The following is a 26,707-nucleotide window of genomic DNA, read 5'->3' on the forward strand; positions in this document are numbered from 1 at the left end:
GAGAAGGGCGAGTGGGGGGCAGGGACCGCAGGGAAGCGGGGAACCATCAGGCACGGGGCCGCACTTGTAAGTACGTGTGCGTGGTGACGTTTCCCAGAGCAACAGGTGGGGAAGGTCTAGAAAGCGCGCCCCCTGTGCCCAGCACCTCCATTACTCCCTCGGCTTCCCTTCCGGCCCCTGCCCAGAGTCGTGGCACTCGGGACACGGGAAACGGCCCAAAGCCGTGTTCAAGGCCAACAGGACACAGGAGAAGCCAGGCTGGGCTCCACCAGGAAGCACTGGCTTTGGGAACGAGATGCAGCCGGCAGGCGGGACGACGGGCACCCTCGCTGCTGGCCCGGCGCTGCCTGCCGCCCGGGTTTCTCTGCAGCCGTCACAGGAGCGAGGGAGGTGTGCTGGTTCATGAGAAAGTTGGTGTGGTTTTTCCCCCACGATGCTCCTGGTGGAGTAGCACTTACTTGTCTTTAACTTCATTGGAAACAGTTTTGTTAGATTGTATTGTGACAGCTGTCATGTCGGCGTGCATTTAAAAAAAAGTATCAAAATCGGTTTTTGTGTAGCCACTTTATTATTGAAGATGGAAGAAAATAAGCAACACTTTTGGTGTATTGTGCTTTATTATTTCAAGAAAGGTAAAACCGAAACTCAAAAAAAAAGATTTGCGTGGTGTATGGAGAAAGTGCCGTGACTGATCGAATGTGTCAAAGGTGGTTTGCAGACTTTCGGGCTGGAGATTTCTCTCCAGACGACGCTCCAGGGTCGGGTGGACCGGCTGAAGTTGGTAGCGATCAAACTGAGACATTAATTGAGAACAATCAATGTCCTACCACGCAGGAGATAGCCAACATGGTTGGAATATCCAAATCAATAATGTTATTGGTGAAAATGAAAACTGTGTCTTTTACTGTACAGAAAAGCCATATGGACCTTTTAGCCAGCCCAGGAGCCTCAGGCACTGTCTGTTTTCTGCCCCGTGTGGTGGGAAAATAGCCCCCTTCCGGGCTCCCCCAGACACCCCTCCCCACCTCCCTTCCCTCCCTGCCCACTCTCCTCACCAGGTTTCCGGGAAGAATTCCCGGACGGAAGCCGTCCTGTGCGGTTGCCGAGTGATCCCAAGGGCCGCCCTCCCTGCCCCCTGAGGGCTCCCTGCCCAGCCCCCCGGAGGTAGGTCCCCTCTCCTGTATCCTGCTTCACCTCTCCCCCCCACACACCCTCCACCTCCACCGAAACCGCAGTGTGGGTGGAGCGCCTCTTCTGGTAACTTTGTGACAAAGAGCACATGAGTCTTAAACATCCTAAAACTCCTTCCCCAGTCCCTACAAAGGCTCCGAACCTTGGCTGGAGATAGAGTTCCCGGCTGGGAATCCTGTCCCATCTCCTCCCCTCCCCCTGCTCTGATCTTCAAAGACCTCCAGCCAGCACTGGCTCCCAGTTTCCAGTACTGCTGATTAAGGTTTGAAGCCCACCCCCTCCCTGCAGGTGGGCACACGACTCCACCCAGCCGCTCACAGCAGCTCATTCCCCAGGGCAGCCAAGGCCCAGGGCCCAGGAGTGAAGTTTGTCCATCTGACCAGGACCAAGAACCCTTCCCGTGGACTAGCAGGCGGTGCTGGGAGACCAGCCGCCTAGAAAGGGGGCTTCCCGGGTGGAAGACACCGACTCTGAGCTGCCAGCCGCTGTCTTTTCTGCTGTCCACAGACGGCCAGTGCGCAAAGAGAAAAAATAAGGCCAAGCAGAGAAGAGAGAGAGAGAGAGCACCAGGTGGGGGCACGGAGGAGGCTGGCAGGGGGAAGACTGAGAAGGGGATAAATTTCTGGGTAAGATGGAAGGGGTTTTGGAACAGACGCACAGACTAGTAGCTGGTGGTGTTCTAGGTGGGGAGCGGAAACGCCCTCTGAGCTGAGGTCAGGGCCCCAAGTAAATGGCCCCCTCAGCAGCCAGAGGGAAGGGTAATGGGGCCCACCCAAGAGGGCGGAGTCTTCAGACACCAAAGAACAAAGAACAGAACGATCTGAGCTTCACTGTGAGTTCCTTTCATCCTTCGTTCCATCAGCGAAGCAAAGCCCCAAGTCTGTCCGATGTTTGTCCAGCGTCCGTCTGGCGTCCTTCCACCTGGAGTGGGACTCGGCCTGCAGGAGGAGGGGTGACCCAGCATCTTGGCTCAGCCCTAAGTGACACCGGCCTCACCGTGTCCTGACGGCTCTGACGCCGTGTGGTCTGTGCGTAACCCCCCCAAACACACAGAGAGAAACTAACTTTCCCTCCACAGAATCATACACCAGCATTCAAAACCACCCACTCTGCCCATTGCCACGGTAACCGCAGCATTGAATCCTGCTGCGAAAATCTCTCGGGCAGATGACATGAAGTGTTCGTGTGTCATCGCACCGTCTGGAGAGAGACTTCCTTCCGTGTAAAGTGTGACTGTGGGAGGGGGCGTTCACGGCACGCGGCTGCTGGCTAACGGAGCCCGTCTCCCTGTGCGCCCGCCCTCTCCCCACCCCGAGAGACACCGGCAGACACGGCAGACTGTGTGGGCCGCACCTGAAGCCCTGGCCGGACCGGGCGGTTCCAGAGACCTTCGGAGCCCAGGGCTCTTTACCTCCCGGCTGAGGGGAGACCCTGTTCATTGGCACTCGGACGGGCCCGGGTGTGTGCTGGCCCCTGTGATGGGCTGGCTCCCAGGCCAGAGGGGCCACCCTGGCACATCGGCACGGGGGGGGGGGTGCGGGGGGGCCCATAGGGGTCGGGACTCTTGGTTGTGCAGTGGGGGCGGAGAGGGGTCGGAACCAAGTGTTTCTGGAAGAGGGGAGTGGCCAGGGCAGGCCGGGACTTCACCAATGCACCCCCCACCCATGGCTCCCTGCCGATATTCTAATGTCGTCACAGACCCACTGCCTTCCACAAGGGACAGTGACCCAGCTCCCCAACCTCCAACACAGAGCACAACTGTGACTGCTGCCATGTGGCCGCCAATTGTCACTGAGGGTCTCAGCAAATGTGGAAAAGGCCCCTCAGTCACCCAGCACTCAGTTCTCACACTCGGGACCAGGAAAAGGAAGCTCATTCCGTGACCTTTCTCGACTGTTCTCGGTTGGCCTCTGTTGTGAGCTTCCTGGGAAAAAAGGTTCCTGGGGTGAGAACACACTGGTCCCAATAATTCTGAGCCCAAGGAAGGGCTGTGTCACTGGGCCATCCCTCCTCCTCTGCTGGGGGGGATGGGCAATGGGCGGTGACAGTCCTCCCCCCTCAAACACACAGGAATGAGTGAGTGAATGACTGAATGACTGAATGAGTGAATGAGTGAGTGAATGAATGAATGAGGGAGTGAATAAATGAATGAGTGAGTGAGTGAGTGATCTGAGAAGGCAGCGAGGACCCAGGGACCGTCGGGGCCGGGTGCTCCTGGAGGAAGCGGGCCGGCTTTGTGGAGAGCTTTCTGGGTCCAGGAGGGCCCCGGTCTGGGGTCTGCACCCCCGCCCCGCCCCGCCCCACTGCAGCTGCTGAACCCTGACTCAGCAGCGTCCCCCGCTTCAGTGCCGGGAGGGAAACGAGAAGACTAACAAGAATAACAGGGCCATTTCCGCTGCTATGACAGGACAGGTGCACTGCTGCTGCCCCAGAGGGGAAGTTACTGGTCACAGCTCGGCGACAGAGCCCTCCACTGGGCGCCTGCTGGGACCTCAGCTGGGCCTGCACCTGTGCCGCCCGGCCCTGGCCCACAGGGGCCTCTGCCGGGCAGGCCCCTCCTGTGGCACAGACGCCACCCTCCCCGCCCAGCAGACCCGGGGGCCCCTGCCTCCCTGGGTCACTGAAATAATAATGACAAACGGGGAAAGGCACAGAGGACCAGCGAGCGGAAGCCACACACCAAAGATGGCACTGGGAGATGACAGCCAGCAGCCCACAGACACTAGGAAGGGCCAGGTTCGCCTCGGGGACTCCTGTCCCTGGAAGCAAAGTCAGCCACCTGCAGGGAGGGCGGTGACCGAGGGTGGTGGCCAAGGATCCATCCGCTGCTGACCCGGCCAAAAGGGTAGGGTCCTGCTGGGAGGGAGGTGTGGGCGGGAGCTCCCTGGGGGCAGGCGGGCTGCACGTCCCTGCAGCCCCCGAGTTCCAGGGTCCCTTCTGTCTCTGAGTCACAGGTTCAGGCAGAGCCTGCTGCACCCCCTGCACGAGACGACACCCAAAAGCAGAATAGTCGGCCCCGCCAAGTGCCGGGGCTCCCGGGGGCCCCAGCTCTCAAGGCCCCAGATATTGTGGACCAGCTTTGGGAGTCTGCTCGCTATTCCATGAGCTCCCAGGCTTCCTGGGCCCTGACCCCGCAAGTCACCCAGCGAGCCCCCCGCTGCCCCTTCACCTCCTCGGAGAGACCCCTGGTCCCCGGTCAGAGTGCACTTTACGTCACCTGCAGACATTTCCGCAGACTGATGTCACATCCGTATCCTGTCACGGCATTTGACAGGTCAATGTCCTGAAGGAAAATCACATGGATCCTGGAAGTGACCAACTGCCGAGAACCTGAGCTGAGGCCGTCGGAATCAAGTTGCTACGGTAAGGGCGGGTGTGCTTTGTCCCCAGCCCGCCCCTGCGGCAGGAAACACGAGGGTAACTCGGGGAGCCTGGGGCCGCAGCTGTCACTGCAGGGCAGGGCATGAGGCCACAGCGCAGGGCCAGCAAGGCGTGGTGACCCTGTGGCCACATGGCCCCTGGATCGGGGACCCTGAATGTTAGCCTCCTTCCCTCCCTCCCCACCCAGCCCCGCAATTCATTTCTCATAATTAACCCATTTGGCAAGTGAGAAAACTAGTTTCAAAGTAAACAGAATAAATCAAAATGGTGCCAAGCCCCCCACTAATGTGCTCCATCCATCACGGCCGATGTTTTGCTTGCACAAAGGTGGCGGCGGGTGGGGTGCGGGCTTCTGTGCAGCCACCCCCCAGGTTGGACACAGGGAGGTGCTGGAATTGATTTGCTATTCGGGTGACGTTCCTTGAGGGAGGAAAAATCCACGTCACGGCACACAACTGGCGGACAGGCAAGACGGTAGAAGGGCGGATTCCTCGTCCATTCAGGAGGACAATGCAGGAAAGAGCCCACCACCTTTGCACGGGCAGGTGACTTCACAGGACAGGTGTGCCCGGCGGGGCATCGAGGCATCGGGCCCCAGGAGAGTGGGGGAGGCCTACAGGTGCCTTCCCCCCGGTCCCCAAGGACAGGAGCTGGATCGTTCGCTGCCAACCCGACTCACCAAGGGGAGCTGGGAACAGGAGCGAAGGGACAAAGGCAAGTGGAGCCCCAGGGAAGCCCGGGGACCAGCAGCAGCGCCCCCGAACCAGGGCCAGGCGCCGGCCCCACCAGGGTTGACCCTCCCGCAAAAGCAGACCCACATCCTGTCACTAACTTCATTATTTAAGTGCCACGCAGGCCGAACAAAGCAGCTCCGCGGGCCACCAGGCGGAGAGTCTCCCCTTGAGTCACATGGTGACTTCAACTCTTTCTGCTCGGGGCAAGTCACCTGGACAGAGGGACAGTGAGCTAGCCAGGGCCCCATGGGCTTGACACTGCTTCCCGCCTTTGTCTCCTGAGTTCCTTGCCTCCACTCGGGGGAGGGCCCCCTTAAGGCTAAGTCGCTGTCTCCTCCAGGTCTCTCGAGGTTTTGGAAGTCCCATTAACTGCACCCCCCCAAATCAATTTCTCCCCCTAGTTAACTGGGTAATGGACTTCCAGGCCCCATTCTGGAGTCGGTTACCCAACGTGACCCAAGTCCCAGCAAAGTTGGGGCAGCCTGCGCCGCCCTGAAACTGGGCCGGCCAGAGCAGAAGCGAGCGACAACTCCCCGAAGCGGCCTGAGAGCCTGGCACTGAAAAGCAATGTCCTGGCCCAACAGCTGCCCCCCAGGGACATTCCAGCACCCCTGCCCCCGATGTCCACCCTCAGCCTGAGCCCACACCCACCCAGCCTTCCTCTCCGCCCCGTGCCCCATGCCGAGCACACGGAGAACATCTCCAGATGCCCTTTCCAAGCAGGAGATGCACCGGGGCACCAGGGAGCTGGGAGGAATGCGACGGTGACACATGGCCCTCGAGACACTTCCATCCCCCGGAGCACGGTGCAATAAAGACTCACGACATCTGTCACCAAGAGGCCGATTCTGCTGTCCGACTTGAAGCACCCAATAATGAGGCAGGATTCTCTGCAAGGTGGTGAACTCCCCGCCACCGGAGACATCCGAGCATCCCTGTTGGAGCAGAGGTCTGACGGCCCCAGTGGAGGCCGGACCTCGTGGCCACCGAACCACGGCCTCCAACAGCAGAGCCCCTCGCTCGCATGGTGCCTGACAGAGCCCGGCCGTCTCGCTTTTCGTCCTCACAGAAGCACCGGGAGGGGAGTTCAGTGCCCTTTTTACAGAGGCAGAAATGGGGTGGAGCAGGGCTCAGTCCAACAGGGACGAGGGGAGCCCTCTTGGGGAAGGCGGGCTTCCGGCTGGGACCACAAGTCCAGACGTGGGGCAGGCGCATGAGGGGCATGCGGGGCAAACAGCTCAGCGGACCACACCCACGGGCTCCGAAGCACCCCCCAGGCTCCCGCCAGGTCCCCCAGAGCGGCAGCACAGTTTTACCCTGAGAATGAGCTCCTTCTGCAGCACCTGAGGCCTGGGGCAGGGCAAGAGGCCCCAGGAACACACCTGGGCAGGTGGGAGCAGAGGGTTGGGGGCGCAGCCAGGACACTGAGCACAGCCAGCTGGCCAGTGCCCCCAGCCCAGGTACTTCACACCCTTGCCGCACCTGCTGGCCCTTGGAGAGTCTGCAGTGTCTGCCTCTGAGCGTGGTGACCAGCTAGGGGAGGGGCAGGCAGGCTAACATGGGGGGCGCTAGAAGGGAGGCCAGGCAGGATGGGTGGGCGGGACTCGAGACAGAGGGAGCCAGCCTGGGGAGGCTGTGCCGCGGGAAGAGATCAGGCCGTCAGGGGAGGCCATCGGTTCTCTCCGCTAAGGACACCGCGCCCGTGGAGCTGTGCTCCCGCTGGGCCTGGCACCCAGCTCGCCCTCCGCCCTCCACGTGGCTGCCTGACCGCGGCATCTCCGCCAACAGCTGGCTCGGTGCCGGTGCAGGTCTGTCACTGGCCCCCCAGGGCCCCTCGGCCGCTCTCCGGCCAACGCTGAATGGTCAGCCACCGCCTGGACGTGCGAGCTTCACACTGATTAAAATAAGAATTACAACTGTGGACTGTGCTTTGCAAGTTAAGGGACAACCTCAATGGGACATGAAATTACAGACCCTTGGCTTAACAGAATGGTTATTTAAAAGAAGAGGAAAATGGCTTTAGAGGAAAACCCTGTGACCGAGACGAAGGGACTTTCTAAGAGGAGGAGGATGGCACCTGTCAGCCTTTCTCCACCTCATCGGACGGCAGGACCCAGGACACCGCCGGCCCCGACCGCACACCGGCGCCGTGTGGGAAGCCAGCAGGCCCATGGCCCCCGGCCCGCAGAGGGTCTGCCTCGCCAGCAAACTTTGGATGGAAACGCCCAATCAAAAACAATTCTCCAATGAATGAGTGTTTTACCAACGACAACAGATTCGAAATGCAATTTAGAGGCAGTGAGAGGGAATTAAATTTCGAGGGCTGTAAAGCCTAACATTACTTTAGAAAGTGTGAAACCGCGCATTTTCCACCTCGGGAGCACGGAAGCAAAGCCAAGTGCAGAGCATTCTCTCCACGCACCAGAGCCACCGGGCGGAGCCAGGCGCCCGACGCCCAGCCCTGCCGGCCCAGATCCACCCGTGAGCCGCCTCGGGTGGAGGGCCAGCCCGAGTCAGGACACCTGACGCTGCGGGAACGTCCTACCTGCCACGGAGATGCCTCCCACGAACATGACGCAAAGATGCTAATTAGCTTTTAATCGCTTGCTAAATTGGTCCGATGTTATTCAAAATGGCCTTTAAGGCGCTACGCACCGAGATGCGTTCCGACATTTCAGGGAGAACGGTGTTGGCCCACCTGGCCCGAAAGTGGAGCAGGAGCCAGAGAGGTTGTTTGCCAGCTACCCGTGACCTCCTTCCTCTTATTTACATGCTCCAGATACGTCCTTACGACCAAACGCCGACCATCCCAGGAAAGCTGTGGATAGAAACGGCTCCAACCTGGAGGACTCGAGGCGCCTCGTCCAGGCTGAGAGACGATGTACCCTCACTCCTTAAATGACGAGACGACTGGACAAACACGGCAGACAGCGGGTTCCCCGGCGGCAGGCAAGGGCCAAGCGGGCCTGGGGCACCTGGGAAGGGCAGGGTGAGCTCGGCGATCGGACTGGGGCCTGGAGGGGTTTCCAGGACTGGGGTGGGGAGGGGTGGAGCCCGGTGACCGACTGGGTTAGAAACAGGAGTCGGCTCCCCCTGGGACCACGGTGCCCAGGACCCGCTAGGCTGAGTCCCGGGGGAGGCAGAAAGAGGAGGGAGCCCCAGGGGCCTGCGGCAGGGCCTGCGGACTGAGTCCCGACCTGCGTGTGTGTGAGAAGAGACTACCCGAGGCTACAGAATGGCCGCAAACTGTCCCTCCTGCCGGCCAGAGTGAGGAGACTTCATAACTCATGAGCTACCAGATAGAGTTCTAACCAAAGAAGGGGGGGCACCAGGGGTAAATGACCCTTAAAGTACACGTTGTCCCGGAAGGGCCCAAACAGAGCTTGAAAGCAAACATCGGAAGGACCCAGCTGATGCCGAGTAACCGCATTCGGGACAAAAAGCCAGCACCACTCGGAGGGAACAGAACAGATTCCAGCAACGCCGTGAACGGCACGAGGCCCCGCAGCCCATCGGAAGTCAGCCGGCAGCCAAGTCACAGCGAGGTGTTACCCAGGACCGGGAGGAAAGCGAATCCACAGAAACAGGACCAGAAGCGGCAGCGACAACAAAGCCACCGAAGATTCCGAAACAGTTATCGTGAATCCGTTCCACGTGTTCAAGAGAGTTGACACGCCGGGCCCGGCAGAAAGAACGCCTCTTTCACTACAAACTCTTTAATTACAAAATCAAAACATATAGCACCACCACCCTCAAGCACACCGTGTGACATTTCATTTAGGTGAAATGTTCACATTAAAACTGAGTCATTACACCCACATCACCACCCTACCAACCACACCCAAGCAGGCCTCCCTTCGGCTGGGCCCTGTGTAATCCTGATGAAGAAAGAAAGATGTTAAAGAGTCCTTCCACCAAAAAAAATTCTTGGAGCCCTGGCTGGCGTAGCTCAGTGGATTGAGCGCGGGCCTGCAAACCAGAGTATCGCGGTTCGATTCCCAGTCAGGGCACATGCCTGGGTTGCAGGCCAGTTCCCAGCAGGGGACGCATGAGAGGCAACCATACATTGATATTTCTCTCCCACTCTTTCTCCTTCCCTTCCCCTCTCTCTACAAATAAATAAAAAATAAAATAAAATAAAAAAGTCTTGGACTGGAAAATATCTGAAATGTCACCCAACTATTGTCTGTACTTCGAAGGGTCACTCTGGCCCGTAACGCGTTAGGAAAAACACACCAAGATTCAACTTGTTAGTTCATCAGTGTAAACTTAATCAGTAGGCATATTAATGTCACATATAGTATCTTTTAATATAAATATTTTTAAAAGGCGGGTGGTGCCACAAGCACGGCGCCGGCGTGGCTCGCACTGGGTGCCGTCTGCAGAGGCCAGGTCAGAGCCCCTGGTGTGAGGCAGCAGCTTCGGGTTACCCAGCGCCCCCAGCAGCAGTGCCCACGGACGCCCTGGCCCCAGGTGGCAGGCCGCGCCTCCGCTGCAAACTGCTCCACCACCTCCTGTTCCCATGGCGATGCAGATCGCGAGGGCCACCCCCCTGCAGAGGCTGTGAAGCAGGCAGCGCCCCACACCCAGACGCAAGGGCGTCAGGCTCAGGCTCGGAGCCTTGGAAGCCTGTGCGTGGGACCGGACTGGGACCCTGTGCTGTGTCCAGCGCTCCCAGACGCCCTCCCGCTCTGGGAAGTGCTGGGTCACCAGGCTGTGTCATCACTGGGAAGTTCCCAGTGGGCCCGACGTCAGAGAACCGTGTGAGCCTTTCTAGGGAGGAAGTCTGCGGTACTTTCTGTTTTACATGAATTGACCACCTCTCACCCAGACAGAACGTTCTCCGTGCGCCTGCAGCCGGGAGCCCACACGTCGCTCGAATCGGTCGAACAGGCCGGCGTGGACAGGAGGCGGGCCGGCACGGCAGTGGAGTGTCTCGGGCGTGGGTGCCGAGCTCCGCACCCCCCATCTGAGCACCAGGTCAGAACAGGAATGTGCCGAAGCTGCCCTTCCCGTTCCACCTGAACTGGTTCCCCACGATGCGCACGAACATCTCCTGCGCCATCAGGTTGTCGTCCGCCCGCGTGATCCCCAGCTCGCTCAGCCTCTTCTTCTTCATCTGGCCCTTCTGGGTGGAGGCGGCCACCAGCTCGCTGACGATCTCGCAGTTGCCTTCCACCTGCTCCGAGAGGCCGGGCCTGGCGCCGAGCCCCGCCCTCCCGGCCGCGCACTCAATCAGCTCCTCCAGGTCCACTCTTTCGGCTGCGTCTGCCTCTCCACTGGTCTGGGACTTCAGGGCTTTATTTTCTGGAAAAACAAACACAGTTCAATACACAGACGAACCCAACCCACCTGTGATTCCACAGCCGACCGAATCTTTCAAAACCTTGAAAGATTGGAGCTTTCAAGGTTTTCCTGCCCAGAATCCCCACGTCCCTTCACTGGGTATGACAAACTGCTGCCATTGTCATAACAAGGTCTCCTGACCCTTGCGCAGGATCGCCAGCTCTGAACGTCCCTCTCTGACCCTGCAGGCTCCGTCACTCACCAGGCCTCTGTGTGAGCTCACTCCGCTCAGCGCCATGGCGGGGGCTTGGTGGCACCCGCGACACCTGCCCTGGCTGTCACCTTCCTAACTGACAGCGGACAGAGGCTTTCAAAGGTGTGATGAAGGTGACTCACCAGGGGCCCTCCAGCAGAGCGCCCGGGCGCCGTGCGAGCAGGGTGCCCTCCGACTAGAGGGAGAGAGGGAGGCGGGGAGGCCGCAGCCCAGAGGGAGGCTCCCGCACCGACATGCACTGAGGTCGGCCTCCCCCTAGAGGGCTCCCCAACCAACAGCCAGCAAGTGTGTGGGGGCATCAGCCCTACACCCTCAAGGCAGTGGGTTCCGCAAACAGCCTGAGTGAGCTCAGAAGACCCTCCCCCAGAACTTCAGGGGGCAGCCCGGGCCGCTGACAGTTCAGTGTCTCCGGTGAGGCCCCAAGCCCAGCCCGCCAGCACTGCAGACCGGGGACTGGGAGAACAGGGGGAGCTGCAGAGAGCGGGCTGGAGCAGACCCTGGATGCAGGGGTCTGCATCCCACAAACGCCTGACCCTTCTCTGCAGCTTAGATTTCACAGACATCTGGGCCCTGCCCTCAAATTCCCGCGTTTCCCACCGGGTTAGCTCAGCTTTGCTGCCGAGAATGAGTCCACGGGAGGCCTGCACGTGACCGACCAAAAACTGCGGCAAACTCCATGATCCCTCCCCCCAGGAGATGCGGGCTCCCGCGGCCTCCCGCGTTCACACCGCCCACAGCAGCGCCGTGGCTCTAGGGCGGGCCCTTCCCCTGGGCAGTCACACAAGGCCAGGTTCTAGGCGGGCCGCCGGAAGTGCTCGGGAGCAAGGCGGCGCGGCCCACCTCCGGCCCCACCGGGGGCGCTCTCCTGCAGGTCGGAGAAGATGGTGGGCTTCACCAGCACGACGCCGTAGCCTTCGTTGTTGTGGACGATGTTGTTCACCATGGATATCCTGGGAAGGTCGTAATGCTCGTCCAAGAAGTCCTGTGGCGTCGAATGCAAATGCTTTAGGCAAGCGTCACGGGCGGCGCCGCCTGCCTCAAATTCATCCCTTTCCAGGCGACTCTAAAAACACGGTCGGAAGCCGGGCTTGTTGCCACTTGGTGGCGGCCTGAGCTCCGAGGGACACAGTGCTCCGTGGCTCCCACAAGACCCCGCCCGGACCGCCGCGCACTCCCGTCTAACTAACGTCTATACCGCTCACGCCTTCCCAAACCAAACTGAAACGCCCCAGAACCCAGCTGGGGGGTTCAGCTGGTGGGGGGGGGGCGAGGCGGGGCCACCCACCTTGATGAGGATGCCCTCCTTGCAGTGGTGGATCCCGCTGTCACTCAGCGTGCACGTGCTCCCGGGGTAGATCTCCACACCCGCTCCCTGCCAGACACCAGGGAGGCCGTGACCACCGATTCTCGGAAGGCAGAGCCACCTCTCAGACTTGAACGCAGCGCCCATGAGTGCAAAGTGCAGCCAGAGCATGTTTTATCGACACTGCATTGGCTGTTTCTTGACCAACGCGGCCATTCGCCACTTTCAGAACCCACGTGTGCTCACACACGGCACTGGGTAAAGTATCAGCACTCATTTCCGGATTCAATCAATCAATCAATTAATACCATGTAGCCACATCAAATAATGCAGAAAAAACATGTGACAAAAGTGAACACACATTCACCCTGGCTGGTGCGGCTCAGTGGACTGAGCACCGGCCTATGAACCAAAGGGTCACCGCTTCAATTCCCAGTCAGGGCACATGCCTGGGGCCAGGTCCCCAGTAGGGGGCACAGGAGAGGCAACCACACACTGATGTTTCTCTTCCTCTTTCTCCCTCCCTCCCTTCCAAAAAAGTAAATAAATAGTCTTTATAAAAAAGAGTGAACACAGTTTCATTCTCAGAAAACAGAAACAGAAATTTAAAAATACACTATCAGGATCCCTCCAACAAAATGAAATATTTAGGAAAACATCTAACCAAACACACGTGAGGCTGGTACGCTGCGAACTACGCAATGCTGACAAAGGAAACCAAAGGGGGAAGCAGAGACGCTCAGGGTTCGAGAGATTAGACTCAGCAGAAAAAAGACGTCCGCTCTCCCCACACCGACAGGCAGGCTTAGTGAGTTCCTACCAAAACTGGAGCAAGGCTCTCTGGAGATAGAGATGAGATTTTTCTAAAACTTGTATTGGAAGGCAAAGGAAGAATAACAGCAAGAGATTTTAGAGGTGAATGAAGTGGGAGGGACCACTGTGCTGATATCCAGGCTCCCTGAGCAGCTGCAGGTATGGTGGGGGGTGGGGGGCTGCCACAGGGCCAAGGGGGGAGCCCCGAAACCAGCCACACAGACCCAGAGGGTCCGACCAGAAGCGAGCCAGCCCACCCAGGGACCGCCTTTTCGGGACCGCAGCTGCAAGTGGACATCCACGGGCAAACAAGTGAACCTTCACCCGAAACTCCCACTTAGGCCAAAATGAACTCAACAATGAGTCATGGCCTTAAATGCAAAAGGTAAACTACAAATCTTTCAGGACAAAAATCAGGAGAAAAACTTTTGAGATCTAGGGCCGGACAGAGCTCTTAAATCTGGCAGCAAGAGCACAACCCAGAAAAGGACCAGTCGGCCACCCGGCGGTCACCGGAATGTGCCTGTGCTGTGCAAAGCCCTTGTGAAGGGGTGTGACCAGCACAGACCAGCAGGACGCATCTGTGAACCATATCCCAACTAGGCACTGGCATCAGCACCATTAGGGAAATGCAAATTAAAACCACAACCTATCGGAGTGACTAAAATTAAACAGTGAAACTCCCAAGTGCTGGCAAGGCTCCGAAGAAGCTGGGTCGCTCAGACGCCGCCAGGGAAACAGCTGGGCAGTTCCCTTCAACACGTTGGGGCCGCAGTGGCAGCTGCAGCGCCAGGCACCTGCCCCAGGGCGATGCAACCACGTGCCCTCAGAGGCCTGTACGCAAGGTCGCAGCGTCTTTACCCACAAGCCACCACGGAAGCGGCCTGCCAGCCTTCTGCAGGCGGATGGCTATGCGGGGCCACTGACTGGCCCACCTGGCTACCTGGGCGGAGCACCAGAAGTCGAGCTGTGTGTCACCCTGGGAGGTGACAGACGGTGAGCCCACTTGGAGAATGTTCTTGCAGTGACGAAATGACAGAGATGGGGGACAGGGGAGGGTCGGCCAGTGGCCACGGAGACACTGGAAGGGAAGGCGAGTGGGCGCAAGGCCCGAGGGGGAGCCTTGCCGGGAAGGAGGAGTCAGGTGACTGAGCCAAGGCCGCCCTGGCCGTGCTGTCTGTCGCACTGTGGTTTTGCAGGATGTGCCAATGAGGGGGCGGGGCACGCGTTCAGGGAGCCTCTCTGTTACTTCCTCCTACTGCGTGTGAATCTACACTCACCTCAAAAGAAAAGTCTCATTTAGAAAAGCAACTGCGCACAACCACTACTAAATCCTGTACCGGGTTAAACTTTAAGGGCCTCACCCCCCACAGAGCCGGGATGGCCAAGTGTGAGGTCCATCAACTGCTCCCCTCCCGAACCTGCTTTGAAAGCCGCTAATCTGACCCGCCGAGTCTGGCCGACTGAGTCCGAAGTTTCTGAACCCCTCTGAAACACGAAAGTGGGGAGCGCATCCTCCTCCCGGCCCGCAGTTTCCAGTGCATTTGGAGCTTCAGCCCGAATGACCCCGAGAGGCAGGGGCACCCACCTTGGCCCCGTACAGGTCCGAGGCCTTCATCAGGAACTCCGCGGAGGTGCGCACGGTGACGCCGGTCGTCTCGCACTGCAGCACACAGTTCTCCACGGCGGTCCTGCCCCGGTGGATGACTGCGAGGGAGACACACAGTCACACGAGGACACGAGCCCTCTCCGGCCGGCAAGGGGCCCGGGGCTGCATTAGACGGTCTAGGACCTCCCCACGGCCACCACCTGAACTCCGCTACTAGTTACGGACTCGGGATCCACGAAGCTGCCTGTTTCTTGTGAGGGTCTAAATCTGAAACCTGAAAGCAGCATGTGCTTAAAAAGGATGACTTGACCTCAGAAACATAGAATCAAGGTAAAGAGCACTTTTCATAACAAAAAATAAAGAAGGTCTCCAACGGTCCCTGCCCCAAGCATGTGGGGGCAGAAGAAAACGAGGCCCAACCCCGGGAAGGGCGCAGGGACCCGGGAGGACAGCTGGCTCGCCCCTGGGGCTGCATGGAATGCCAGCAACGCAGGCCTCGGGCAGTTTCAGAGGAGAGACGGGCGCACAGGAAGCCCTCGCCCCGCTTCCGGCTCTCAGGGGCAGGCGGTGCTACTTTCGAGGGGGAGTGAGCCTCCGAAGCCATCGTGCTACACTCGTCACCACTAATCGGCCTTCCGCACGCTCCAGAGCGTCTTCCAGGGAAAGTCAAGTCTCCTTCCCGCCTGGGAGAAATGAGGCGCGAAACGCCCGGATCCTCACCTAAGATCCCCTCCACCGCATCGTGCTGCACGAACTTGATGTTTGAGATTTTGACGTCGGCGCCCGTACAGTCCACAAACGTGTCACCCTTGCCCCTCTGCTCTATCACGATGTCGTCCGGGAGGCCAAACCCTGAGGGGGGAGCAAGGCCACTTAGGACAGGCGGGTGGTGCTGAGCGCCGTGAGGGGGGGGGGGGCTTTCTCTTTCAGTGACTCCAGATGACACCTGAGATGAGTCAGGCCGGCTGCACCTGAATAAAATCTCACTCCCACCCCGGGAAGCTCGTGTTTCAGCTGCTCTTAAACAAGACTTTCACCGCACCCAGACACAGAGTGTTTCTATCGCAGGGATTTATCCTGCGGATGTGTTATTTAGACACACGCCCCTACTACATATCAAACTTTGGAGAAGAGAGAATAAAAAATACACACACTAAGCAAAAGAGGGGGTGCGGCCTGTGCTGGTGAGCAGCAGGAAACTAACCGCCCGCCTTGTCTGAGGAGGAGTCTTGACCTGATAGCGATAAAGAACTCAGTTGGCGCAGTTTCTGAACACCTGCACCAGTTCCGAAACGACAGGTGGCTTTTTGCAGTACAAGCCTTCGTGCTAACTTGACGCTCTCTCGGTAAATAGTTGAACAGGTGCATCTAGACTGGACACACTATGGAAATACACGGGACCGGGTGAACGGCCGCAAAGTCACCCAAATTTAGGAATTGTTTTAAGTGCAAGGAGGCTTCGACTGCTAAAGTTGTTTTTAATACGACCTTTCCACATTAAAGTTCTCAAAACACACTCTGGTCAAGATTGAACAGGCAGAATTTGTGACATTCAGTAAGCTTTTAATAAATTAAGGAAAGGTTTTTTATTCAACTTCACAATAACCGAAGTGTTTTAAAAAATGCCTTGATATATCCACATTTATGAAATAAGAGTAAGCAATAAGTAAAAAAAGATTCTTAAAATATATGCCGGGGATATTTTTCATTCCAGAACAGAGACTTCCTTTCCGCAAACCACCCAGAATCTAGAAAACACGCTTCTCCCGAGCCTAACAGCCTCTGTCCTCAGGGTGCTCTTGTCTTCCCCACACACGGCGCCCGGGAGAGCTGCCCCCGCTGCTCAGCCCCGAGTCACCCCGCGAGCTCTAACTGCCCTCAGTGCATGGGAGCGGCCGGGCTGGGCCGGGCTGGCCCCCGGGCACTGACCCATCCCCTGGCCCCGCCCCTGCAGCCCCGCTGCGGGAGGGGTGGGCTCCGCATCCCGGACACTCACCCTCCAGCTCAATGGAGTCCGCGAGGGCGAAGGGGCCGTGCACCACGTAACGGCCGGGGCAGACAATGACGGTGTCGCCTTCGTAGCAGGCGCCAACGGCCGACAGCAGGTCCCTGTGGAACTGGAAGACAGCGGCAACACCCTGCACCTCTCTCTGAGGATGAGCCACCCACACAGCCAGCACTGCAGACCCCGGGACAGGTGCCAAGCGAAGGCAGGGCCGTCCCTGCCGTGTCACAGAAAACCAGCTCGGGGAGGTCCTGTGACACCCTGCAGAACCCGGGAGACCCTGGTGGCCGGGGGGAGGGCAGCCGCCCGAGCAGGAAACACCCCGTACCTGGACTTCCGCCTCCTCCTCGCAAGGCTCGCGACACAGCCTGTCCCGGAGCAGGGACCCCAGCAGCCCTGCCGTTAGGGTGGACGCCACCACGTGGGTGACCTTCTGGCCATGGGGTCGGGCGCCCTTGGCTTGGATGTTAGAATTCTTCTGATACCCGAACACGTACCTTGAGGGACCAAACGGAGCCATGAGGGCTCGGGGGCGGCTGCTCGGCAGGGACGCCGGCTGGCGGGATGGGCGGGGCACCCACCTCAGCAGGGGGTTCTCGATGAGCTTCAGCTTCTGCTTCAGCTGCTCCATCTCCGAGTACAGCTTCAGCCCCTCCACCATGGACAGGTTCCCCTGCTCGCTGTCCGAGTCACAGGCCGACAGGCTGCTGCGCAGGCTCAGGAAGTTCCCGTAGACCTCCTCGCACTGGGACAGCAGGCTGCGGTAGTCGGCGACCAGCCCCGAAGGCACGCGGTCCTCGAGGATGTCATAGTGCCTGCGAGCGTGACGTTTGTGTTGAGTTCAAACACACAGACCTTTCAGACACCGAGGGAAAAACTAAAGCCGTGGTTACTAACTAGAGAGCAACCACACCAGAAAGACTCGGGCGGACGGACGACCTCACTGGCCCTGAACACTCTCTAACTCACTCCAACCCTCAGATGGGTGGAAAGTGCCTCTCGATGCAGGAAGTGCCCGAGGAGCGTGGAGGGCGCGGGCCTGAAGATGGAGCACAACCTCACGGTTGTTACCCGCAGTTCAAAATCACTGCTTCTTTTCTCAGTCCAAGGTCACTTCCCCCGGGGTCTCGGGCCGAACCCCACCATCCGCTGCCCCCACCCCATTCCAGAGCAGGGCAGGGGCAGTTTGCGCTGACCAGCCCGTTCTGCGCCCGGACAGGGAGCTGTTGCTCGGCACCCACCCGGCCACCAGGGGGCACTCACAGTCTCAGTCTCGGCTCAACACATCTGACGAAATAGTCGTACTCATCCTCCTCCTCTTCATCCCAGCTCCTCCAGATGTGCTGGTAGAAAAACCTGGAAGGCAGTTGGTGGCATCTGAACTCAACCGCCAGCTCTGAGCGCGAGGGTTTGCAGGGAGGGCGCATGGGGGGGAATTGAGGCAATCCTCTCACCCACGGGAGTCTGCCCACAGCGGAATTCGGTTGGGACTCCTTCTTCCTAGAACGAGTTACTGACCCCCCCCCCCGGGAGTGGGCAGGAGGCCGCTTGCAGAGAGAGAAGACGGGAGACGCACGTTTCCGCCACGCCAGGGTGGGGCTGCCTGCTGGGCCTCCGAGTGGCCGCTGTCAGCGTGTGCTCAGAGCTCCAAGAGGGTCGGGCCACAGACGCACACCTGGGCGCTGTCGGCTGGTTGGTCTGATGGCCTTAAAGCCACAGATGAGACCACCCAGGGCCAGGCCAGAGAGCAGCTCTCTGCCTGCTGTACCTTCGCCTCCCTGGGACCCTCACACACGGGTGTCCAGACCTCACCCCAACCAGCACATCCCCTCTCTTCAGAGCTGGGGAGGGGACGCCGGGAGCAGGGTCCAAAAGCTTTTTAAAGCCCCCACACGACTGATCGGTTCTCTCACCACAGGAAGCCTCTGACGCAAACAGCAGCGACAGCATCGTGGGACTGCACCCCGTCCCCCAGCCTCGCCGCCCCCCCACCTCTTCCAGCCCCCAGCTCCTCCCACCACCAGACACCTACTGTGAAGCACATCTCGGATGCAGCATGCCATTCAAAAGGCCTAGCGCACACCTCCAAAAGTAGTCTTTCTACCAAAAAAACCACTGCTTCCTTAATATCCAGATACCTGGTCAGCGTTCCGTGCTCCCCAGTCGCTGGACTGCAGAGGCGGCCTGGCCCCTGCGCCCCACCCCACCCTCTCCGCCTGCAGACTCCCCCCTTTCTCTCCTCCCACATATCCAACCGTTTTCCACACCTCCGGGTTTTCCTGACTGCAGCCCCTGGGGCCACTGCACATGGTCTTCTGACCCTTTACTGCTAGCAACCAGGCAGCAGGATCTGGAGACTCAGTTTGGGCTCAGAAAAGGGGGTTTTGCCAAGGACCCTTGAGGGAGGTACAGAGAACCTCCCGCCTCCCCCAGGACGCAGACAGCACCAGGCATCTCTCAGATGCCGAGGGGAAGAGTGGTCGTGGTTGCCAACAGCCTGGCTCACCCACGACGAGCTCCCAGTCCGTCTGTTTTCGCCAGTGGGCACGGCAGCCCCCGCCGGCCCCGCCGAGGACTGTCGCTTCACTGCCCACTGCAGAGTGCCAACACTCAAGCGAGGTGAGGTGGGAGAAGTAATGGCCACAGGGGTGGGGGTAGGGGCGGGGGCGGGGACAGGGCAGGTCCGGCAGCCACGCCCGGGGAAGGAGGAAGCAGCCATGTCCAACCCACCCCAGCGGCCCCCAGAGCCAGCGTTCAGAGTGGAACCTGAGCACAGAATCCCTTCTGGCTCCAGGGCTGCCAGACAAAGTCCAAATTCCCAAGCTTGGGGACATTCCCTGAATTCATGCTGCCTCGAGCCCCCACAGGCAAACTCCCAGTCACACCAGTGCCGCTAGAGGGCGCCCACCTGCGCCACCAGCGCCACCAGCAGCCTAGCTGTCACCCTCCTCGGGGCCAGCACCCACACACACTGTCATTCCCACCTGCACGTCCCCAGGGTGGCTTCTCCCGGGACAAAGACCTGGGGGTGAGCTGGACGCTCCAGCACCTGTCTGCCCCCAGTCCCAGCCGACCTGCTCTGCTAGGTGTCCGAGCCCCGCCCCCCCGGGGCCCCTCCTGACGAGCACCCCTACGCCACCGTCTTCCACGCAGCACCCGAGGACCCTGTGAGGCACAGAGCGGCTCAGGCCCGTGCACGACAACCCTCCGTGTTGCCCGTACACTGGCCCTGCCCCATCTGCCCCGCGGCCTCTCCTGCTGGCCTCCCATTCTGTCTCTCCTGCGCCCCAGCCACGCTGGTCTCCCGTGGCTCCTTAAACTCTCCCGAACCTGTCCCCTCCCTTGTCCCTCCCCTTCAGACCCGAGTACGAAGGCCACTTCCTCAGGAAACAGCCGCAGTATAGGGCCTGGACGGTCCGGGCAACCCTTCGCTGCACCGACTGCGGCCCCCATCTCGCATGTCGCCGTGCGACCGCTCCCCGCCGTGGGGCCACGAACTGATGAGACCTCACCCTCAACTCAGGATGGACACTCGAGCCTCGCCATTTCGGAACAAGTGACGGAATGAAACCCCTCCTGACTCAGTCTTTTCTGGGCCCTGACCAGCTGAGCCCCCAGCCGTGGGGGAGTTGGCCAGGCTCCTCCTCCTCCAGCAACGACATCACTGACCGCAGACACGAGGCTTCCCACCAGCCTCCACACCAGAGATCAGCTCCCTGACCCCAGTCCCTTCACGTCACCCTTGACCTTCAAGCCGTCCACTGTTGGGTTTTGTAAGGGAAACGTAAGGGACTGGTTTTGGTTCTGGGAGGTAGCCATTGAGACGCCTGTTGCTCGGCCTGAGGCTGCACACGCGGGGTTAGCAGTTCTTGCCCAGGGTTGGAATTAGATGCTCTTGGAGGGTCGGGTGGAAGCAGGGCCCACTGCGCAGCCGCCCGGCAGAGTATTGCCTCGGGCCCCGCACACCAGGCTGCTGTGCCGCCAGTACAGAAAGCAGACAGCACTTCTTCAAGCCCTGAGCGATGTCCTGTTGCCCACTCTCACAGCCCCCGGAGGAGCGTGAGTCACTTGTCAACGCTAAGCCAGCCTTCCTTCATGAACGTTCCGAGGCACAGAAGACCCAAACAGCCTGCCTGCACCAGGCGCGATATTACAGATCTGCCTGAGAGGAGGGGCCCGGCGTGGCTTCCCTTCTTCCCCAGGGGCAGGACGGGCGCCCTGTGCCCATGCGCCGGGAGCCTGGGTGCGGCCGGAGGAGAGGCCTCCGCCGACCAGACACCTTGGTCCCAGGACAGGGGCCTCCGGTCCTCGGCTTTCCTCTCCTCTTTCACTCACGGACGTTGGCCACAGGCTGAGCATCCGGAACTTGTGTGACAATTTCCAAATCTGCACAAACCAAATTCACAGCCCCCCTCTCTTGATAGCCCACGGGGACGCCAAGTGAAAGCTACGCAGGGACTACTTCGACTTTCTGTAAGTCCGAAATTACGTCGAAACCAAAATTTCAAACATTTCCACACACTTTTCCAATTTAAACAAGACTCGGCTGTCTTTGAATATTCTAAGCCCCTGCAGTGACCAAAGGGCCGTCTGAGTGTCGCATCGGAGCACAGCGCTCCCACACTGGGTCCCCGCCCTGGCCATGCGGCGTCTCCCCAGGCCCGCCGCCTACCTGACGTGCTCAATGGCGAGAGCGGTCTGGTCGAGCGCGCCGGAGCCGTCAAACACCACCCAGAGCTCCTGCAGGGGCAGCCGCCACGCCTTCAGGTCCAGCAGCTCCTGCACGCACTCCGGGGTGAAGGTGCTCAGGGGGGACTCGCAGAGGCAGGGCTCCGCCAGCCGCACCACGGCCTTCAGGGCCGCGAAGTCCACGTCCGTGACCTCCGAGTTAAAGTACGAAGACTTACCACACGGAAATCACAAGGGACACACACACACAGAGGACACTCCCTGCAGCCTGATGTTTCCTGACCACAGTGGGAGGGGCCTTCCCCCCAGGACAAAAGGAAGACAGGGGGGCCGGACTCTGACCCACGTGGAGCTCACGTTTAATGGAGGAAACGAATGAGCTGCCAGGACGTTGTCAAGCGTGTGACAGAACCACCAGCAGGGGGAGGCCAGGGAGTCACTGGGAGCTTCAGGGAAAGGCTGGGACGGAAGCAGCCCCCTGAGGAGCAGGGAGGGCAAGGGCCTGGGGCAGAGCCCAGGTGGCAGCTGCTGGGGCCACAGGAAGGAAACGGTGGGGGAGCAGCAGGGGACCAGGTGGGTTGGGGTTGGGGCGCCCAGGACCGGAGCACCAGGGAGGGAGCCTGGATGGGACGTGCTCTCCGGCAGGCAGGAGCCTGGAAGCCGGGCCTTTGGTGAGTGAGCGGAGGCTTCCAGCGAGGAGGAGTGAGTGCTTCTCCTCTAGAGCTGCCCCTGACTGCTTTTAGAGAACTGAGCTGGGGAGTGGGGCACAGGGGTGCCTCTCATAACCTAACCCAGCGGCCGAACTGCGACCCAAGCGGCAGCACCCAGAATTTCAGATGCACAGGGAAACGCTGCCCCCACCGCCCCTGCCCCCACCGCCCGGGCGGCGGTCACTGCAGGCTGGGACGCCCGGGCCTGGGAGCTGCGCGGCAACTGGTAATGACGCTCTGGTTTCACAGTCTGGCTTAACAGGGCTTTTTGTGGTCTAGCTAACAAACACCGAGGAAACTACACAGCTATAATTAGGGTGCAAACTTCATTTGAGAGGCCCAGTCAGCTGGAAAACGAGACTGTCTCCCCCTTCCGCAGCGTGATGCGGCATCCGGAGGGCCACCCAAATCGCCAGGTGTGTTAGGCAAAAACCAGGCTAGTTTCTGAAACGTCTGTCTGGCTTGAGCTATTTAATGGGCTGCCACAAAGGTAAAAAAGTGAACTGAAACTCCACTGACTTCGTAAGTAGGGCGCCATTTCCCCCAGTGGTCTCAAACACCCCCTCCTCCCGCTGGTGTATAACCCAGGTCCCCGGGTCAAAGGGCACAGGAACGAAAGCCGCCCCGACCCCTGGCAGCCCCTCCTCAGGGTCTTTAAATGTGCGAAACACTTCACACACCTTCACGCACCCCGGCAATTCGGTGGGGGAAACACACGGTTTTCATTCAGCTCATAAACTTTAATTAAAAATAAGCACTTTGACCATAACGGTTTGAGGGGAGCGCTTTTAGCTGGGACAAGCGGCCGAGCCATGGGATTCGATTTACCTCCACCAGCACCTCGAACACGCTCGTGTGCCAGACTGCCCGCCACCCGGATGGCTCGAGGACCTTCTCCAGGAACTCGGCAGTGAACTCTCTCACCTCAGAGGCCTTGCAGTCGGCTGCGAACACATCACACACACACAGAACTGAGACTGCACCCAGCAGCGGAGGGAAGCCCGGGGGCCCTCGAACCCCCCTCACTGAGAGCCAACCGCGGGCAGCCCGGGGGCCAGAGACGGTGAACCCACGAACCAAGACACGCGAGCAGGGAAGGGAGCCGCTCACCGAGAATGTAGTCCTGGTAGGCGGCGAAGCGCTCGTAGAACAGCAGGTGGCCCGTCTGGAACATCTCCGGGAAGCTGGCCTTCCCCTGCAGCGTGAAGCTGGGTAGCCGGGACCCTGGCCCGCTGTTCCCACTGCTGTCGCTGCATGAACCTCCATCCTGGAACAAGGCTGAAAGGACCCAAAGTCAGCCAGCACCCGGAACTCACTCGGAACACTGATGGGACTTGGACCCGGGTCTGGCTGCCGAGGTCTGGAGAGGCCGGTTTCACCAGACCCTGACGCGCCCCCAAAGTGGGCCCTCAGTACACGGTTAGAACGGAGGTGCGGTTTGTGTTTGTGGGGTTCCCAGGAGGCAGAGGAGGGCTGTCCCTGAACTCGAGGGGGGCCACCCAGTTCACTGGCCTGGACAGCGATGATTCCCACTGTGGCCAGCAATGTGCCCCGGTCAGCCACCTTAGTCACTTCTGCCTGTCCAGAGCGATTCTAGAAAGCTGCCTTAAAATCAGGGGTGGTCTGCTACACTCCCCCTCAAGCAAGCTGGAGCCACCCTTACTTCCTCCGATGTCAGTCTGTGGACAGTGGTCCATCACAGAGATGAGAGGTTCCCACAATGCATCAGGGTTGCTCCCCAATGCTGCCAGGCCCCTCCCCGCTGACTTCAGTGACTGTGGGGAAGGGGAAGAGTGGGGATGCTAGTCACAGCTGGAGTGGGCTGCGGCAGCTGTGCCTCACAGGCGCGGCCCAGCCCATGGCCCATCTGAGCCTGTGCACCAGCAGGTCATCGTTAAGGCACAGACGGCCACAAAACCACCACACTGAGCGCAGGCGCAGGCTGCTGGCAGTGGCCATGTGGTTTTGGGGGGCTCTGGGACTATCAAATACAGTCTTTCTGTACCCCACACCGTTCTCTTTCCTGCTTCCTTCAGCCTCTGTGCCCCCATCGAGGCCACCCCCAGCGGCAGTGGCCGGAGCGCACAGCTGCAGAGGAGACCAGCACTGACGTGGGGTGACAGTCTCTCTCTCCGTGCCTCAGAGCCCTCCCCCAGGAAGGGGAGATGAAAACAGATGCCTTCTTCCAGGAATTAGCTGTCACTCCCACTGCTAATACACACACCCCACAATACACTATTGCTAATGAACCCAGACCTCCCTCACACTCAGGACCAGGAGGTAGCTTCTTTCACAAAGCAACAAGAGGAGCCTTGGGGAAAACAGGTGCTGGCGAGGCTGTGGACAATCGGCCCCTTGTGCACTGTTGTGGGGCGGGGCACGTGGGGTGGCCCCTCACACACCTAGGCACACACGGCTGCCCAGGGCCCTGCAACTCCCTCTGGGTCCACTGCCCCAGGGAGTGAAAGCAGGTCTCCACGAGACACGTGCACGCCCGCGTTAGAGTGGCCTCACCCACAGGGGCCCGAACGCGGAGGCCGCCCTCGTGTCCAACGGTGGACGGAAGGGCACAGAAACCTGACCATCAGTCTGGACAAGGGAGTGTTACTGTTGCACCTTAAAAAGGACGTGTGAATGAGCCTCTCAGGTGCTAAGCTAACTGAAAGTGGCCAGTCGCAGAAAGGAAAATACGGTGTGGCCCCACCCACACGAGTGATTTGGTCAAATCGCAGAAAGGAGACCAAAAGGAGGCAGAAAGGAGAACGCTGGTGGCCGGGGACTGGAGGTGGGGGGACGGGGCGTGAGTGTAAATCAGGTGCAGTGTCCATGTGAGAATGGCCGAGCCTGCAGAGAATGTCATAGTCACTGATTTGAGCCAAACAGAGGCTGCGCCTGTGAGCAGCAAGATGTCAACAGGCTGGGAAAGGGCTCCTGGACCAGCAGCTGGCAGTTTCATTTACGCAGGTGGATCCGGGAGGGAGACTGTGGGGAAGTGGGGAAGAGCAAGGAGGGGATGGGGTTACAAAAGACTTAAGATTATGTTCTCCCTTGAGGATTAAGAGCCCTGCCCCACCTTGAGGGGAATCACTTCTGGCATCTCCAAGGTGTGTCAACCTAGATGCACAGAAACAAAGGTTCTTAGAACCTTTCAAGACAGAAGTGACAAGCCAGGGGCGTGGCCGCCCACCCTGTCAGATGCCGTGGGAGGTTCCCTTCCATCAGCCCCTTTCCCACCCACAGGACAGTTCAGGTTTACTGACTGCGATGAATTCTGAGGGTGGTGTGACAGTATTTAAGGCCACCCAGCTGCAGGCCAGCAGGTGGTTAAGGTGCTCAATTCTGTGTGGTGTACTCTGACAGAATAGCAACCAAAGGACACCTGTCCCCCGCGCAGCTCTGTGGAGCCCCTTTGAAAGGGCCCCTCTCCCCACGCGATGTCACCCCACCCCCACCCCTCCGCAGGACTGCAGCTTTCCCGACGGGGGAGCGGAGCCTAGGGGCTGAGCACGCGGGCAGCCGGGGCCTGAAGTCCCCTACGTCTCCACTACAAAGAGCCGCGGAAAATGCCAAAGCGGAAGCCCGAGCGAGCTTCCGACGCCGGGAAGAAGAGACGCTGGAGCCTCCCGGGCCCGCGTCCGGGCTGGGCATAGACCTGGAGCTGTGTTTAGGCTGTCCCCTGACGCCGGCCGCGTCCCCTGCCCTCCGAGCTCCGGCCCAGGAGGAGGGACACGCAGACACGCGCGCACGCAGCCCAGGGAGCCGACGCGGCCACGCAGGGCGGAGTGGCTGGCCCGGCCCAAGCCGCGAGGGTCCGTGAAGACCAGGCAGAGGCAGCCGCCACCGCCACCCGGCCCGAAGGCGCCCCGGGAGGGCCGCGGACACGGCCTGCCGCTGGCTCCTCGGGCCGGCTGGCGGGCACTCACCTTTCTCCAGCGGCGCCGGCTCCTCCTCGGCCGCCCAGCCCGTGCGCTCCGGTTGCGGCCCCATCGCCTCGGACCCCAGACCAAAACCCGTCAGCAACCCCTCAGCCATTTCAAATTTCTGCGGGCACCGCCCAGCCCGAGAACGTGATGACGCAGCACTCCTGATTGGACAGGGGGCCAGCGCCCAGACCAATCAAAAGCAGGCGTGCGTGGCTCCACCCTCCCCAGCCTGGGTCCACCCGTGACAGCGCCTGGGCGCCACCTCCTGGCCAGGCAGACTGCTGTTCTCATCCGTTTATTGCAACGAACGTGGACGAAATTCAACTGGGTCATTTGGGATAATTTCCAAAAAACTACCAAGCCAGGCCTGGAAAAGGCGGAGTGACAGCCAACACACACAGTCGCTAGACTTCCTTCTGCCGTCTCTCCGCCTCTCGGCTTCCGTCCCCAGAAACGGTGTATTTGGCCTAGGAGGCTCTGAGCCTTTCACCACGGGAATCTCCCTCCCCATTTCCCCCCAGCTACACGCGTGCGCACACACAGCGTTTTCAGAAATGTCGGATTAGATTTACTAAAGGTATGTTCTGTCCATATTTGTTCGTCAAAGGCACTGTAACCTCCAACAACAACTAACATTTGCTGAGTCCCCTGCACTTTACCTGCATGATCTCACTCCTCAAAATCCCACCTGCAAGGCTGGGATACTATTATCCCCATTTCACAGATGAGGAGAGAGTCATCGAAAGGGTAAAAAATATATATAAAAAAATAAAAATGAAAAAGGTAAGG

The 26,707-nt window shown here is 59.7% G+C and overlaps 1 protein-coding gene across 1 annotated transcript; it reads right to left on the reverse strand.

Moving 5' to 3' along the window:
• Window positions 1–9,498: 9,498 nt before the first annotated feature.
• SHCBP1 (SHC binding and spindle associated 1) lies at window positions 9,499–26,049 on the reverse strand. The gene is made up of 13 exons (XM_037145013.2): window positions 25,919–26,049; window positions 23,106–23,273; window positions 22,824–22,939; window positions 21,269–21,477; window positions 17,860–17,952; window positions 17,178–17,411; window positions 16,925–17,093; window positions 16,588–16,708; window positions 15,312–15,443; window positions 14,571–14,689; window positions 12,152–12,238; window positions 11,707–11,848; window positions 9,499–10,613 (listed from the first exon to the last, which is right to left on the reverse strand). The coding sequence occupies exons 1-13, from the start codon at window positions 26,025–26,027 to the stop codon at window positions 10,288–10,290; spliced, it is 2,025 nt and encodes a 674-aa protein (XP_037000908.2). The 5' UTR covers window positions 26,028–26,049; the 3' UTR covers window positions 9,499–10,287.
• Between the last annotated feature and the right edge of the window lie 658 nt (window positions 26,050–26,707).

The sequence above is a fragment of the Artibeus jamaicensis genome, unplaced genomic scaffold, assembly GCF_021234435.1.
Source record: "Artibeus jamaicensis isolate MK-2021 breed Jamaican fruit bat unplaced genomic scaffold, CSHL_Jam_final contig_755, whole genome shotgun sequence".
Taxonomy (NCBI): Eukaryota; Metazoa; Chordata; class Mammalia; order Chiroptera; family Phyllostomidae; genus Artibeus; species Artibeus jamaicensis.

What these genes read in the sequence shown, in the direction of transcription:
- SHCBP1 (XM_037145013.2), bottom strand. Translation starts at nt 26,027, where the DNA reads ATGGCTGAGGGGTTGCTGACGGGTTTTGGTCTGGGGTCCGAGGCGATG. An exon ending in CTACCAGGACTACATTCTCG is followed by an intron (nt 22,940 to 23,105) that starts GTGAGCGGCTCC and finishes ATGTGTTCGCAG; the next exon opens with CCGACTGCAAGGCCTCTGAG. An exon ending in TGCGGTGGAGGGGATCTTAG is followed by an intron (nt 14,690 to 15,311) that starts GTGAGGATCCGG and finishes TCTCCCTCGCAG; the next exon opens with TCATCCACCGGGGCAGGACC.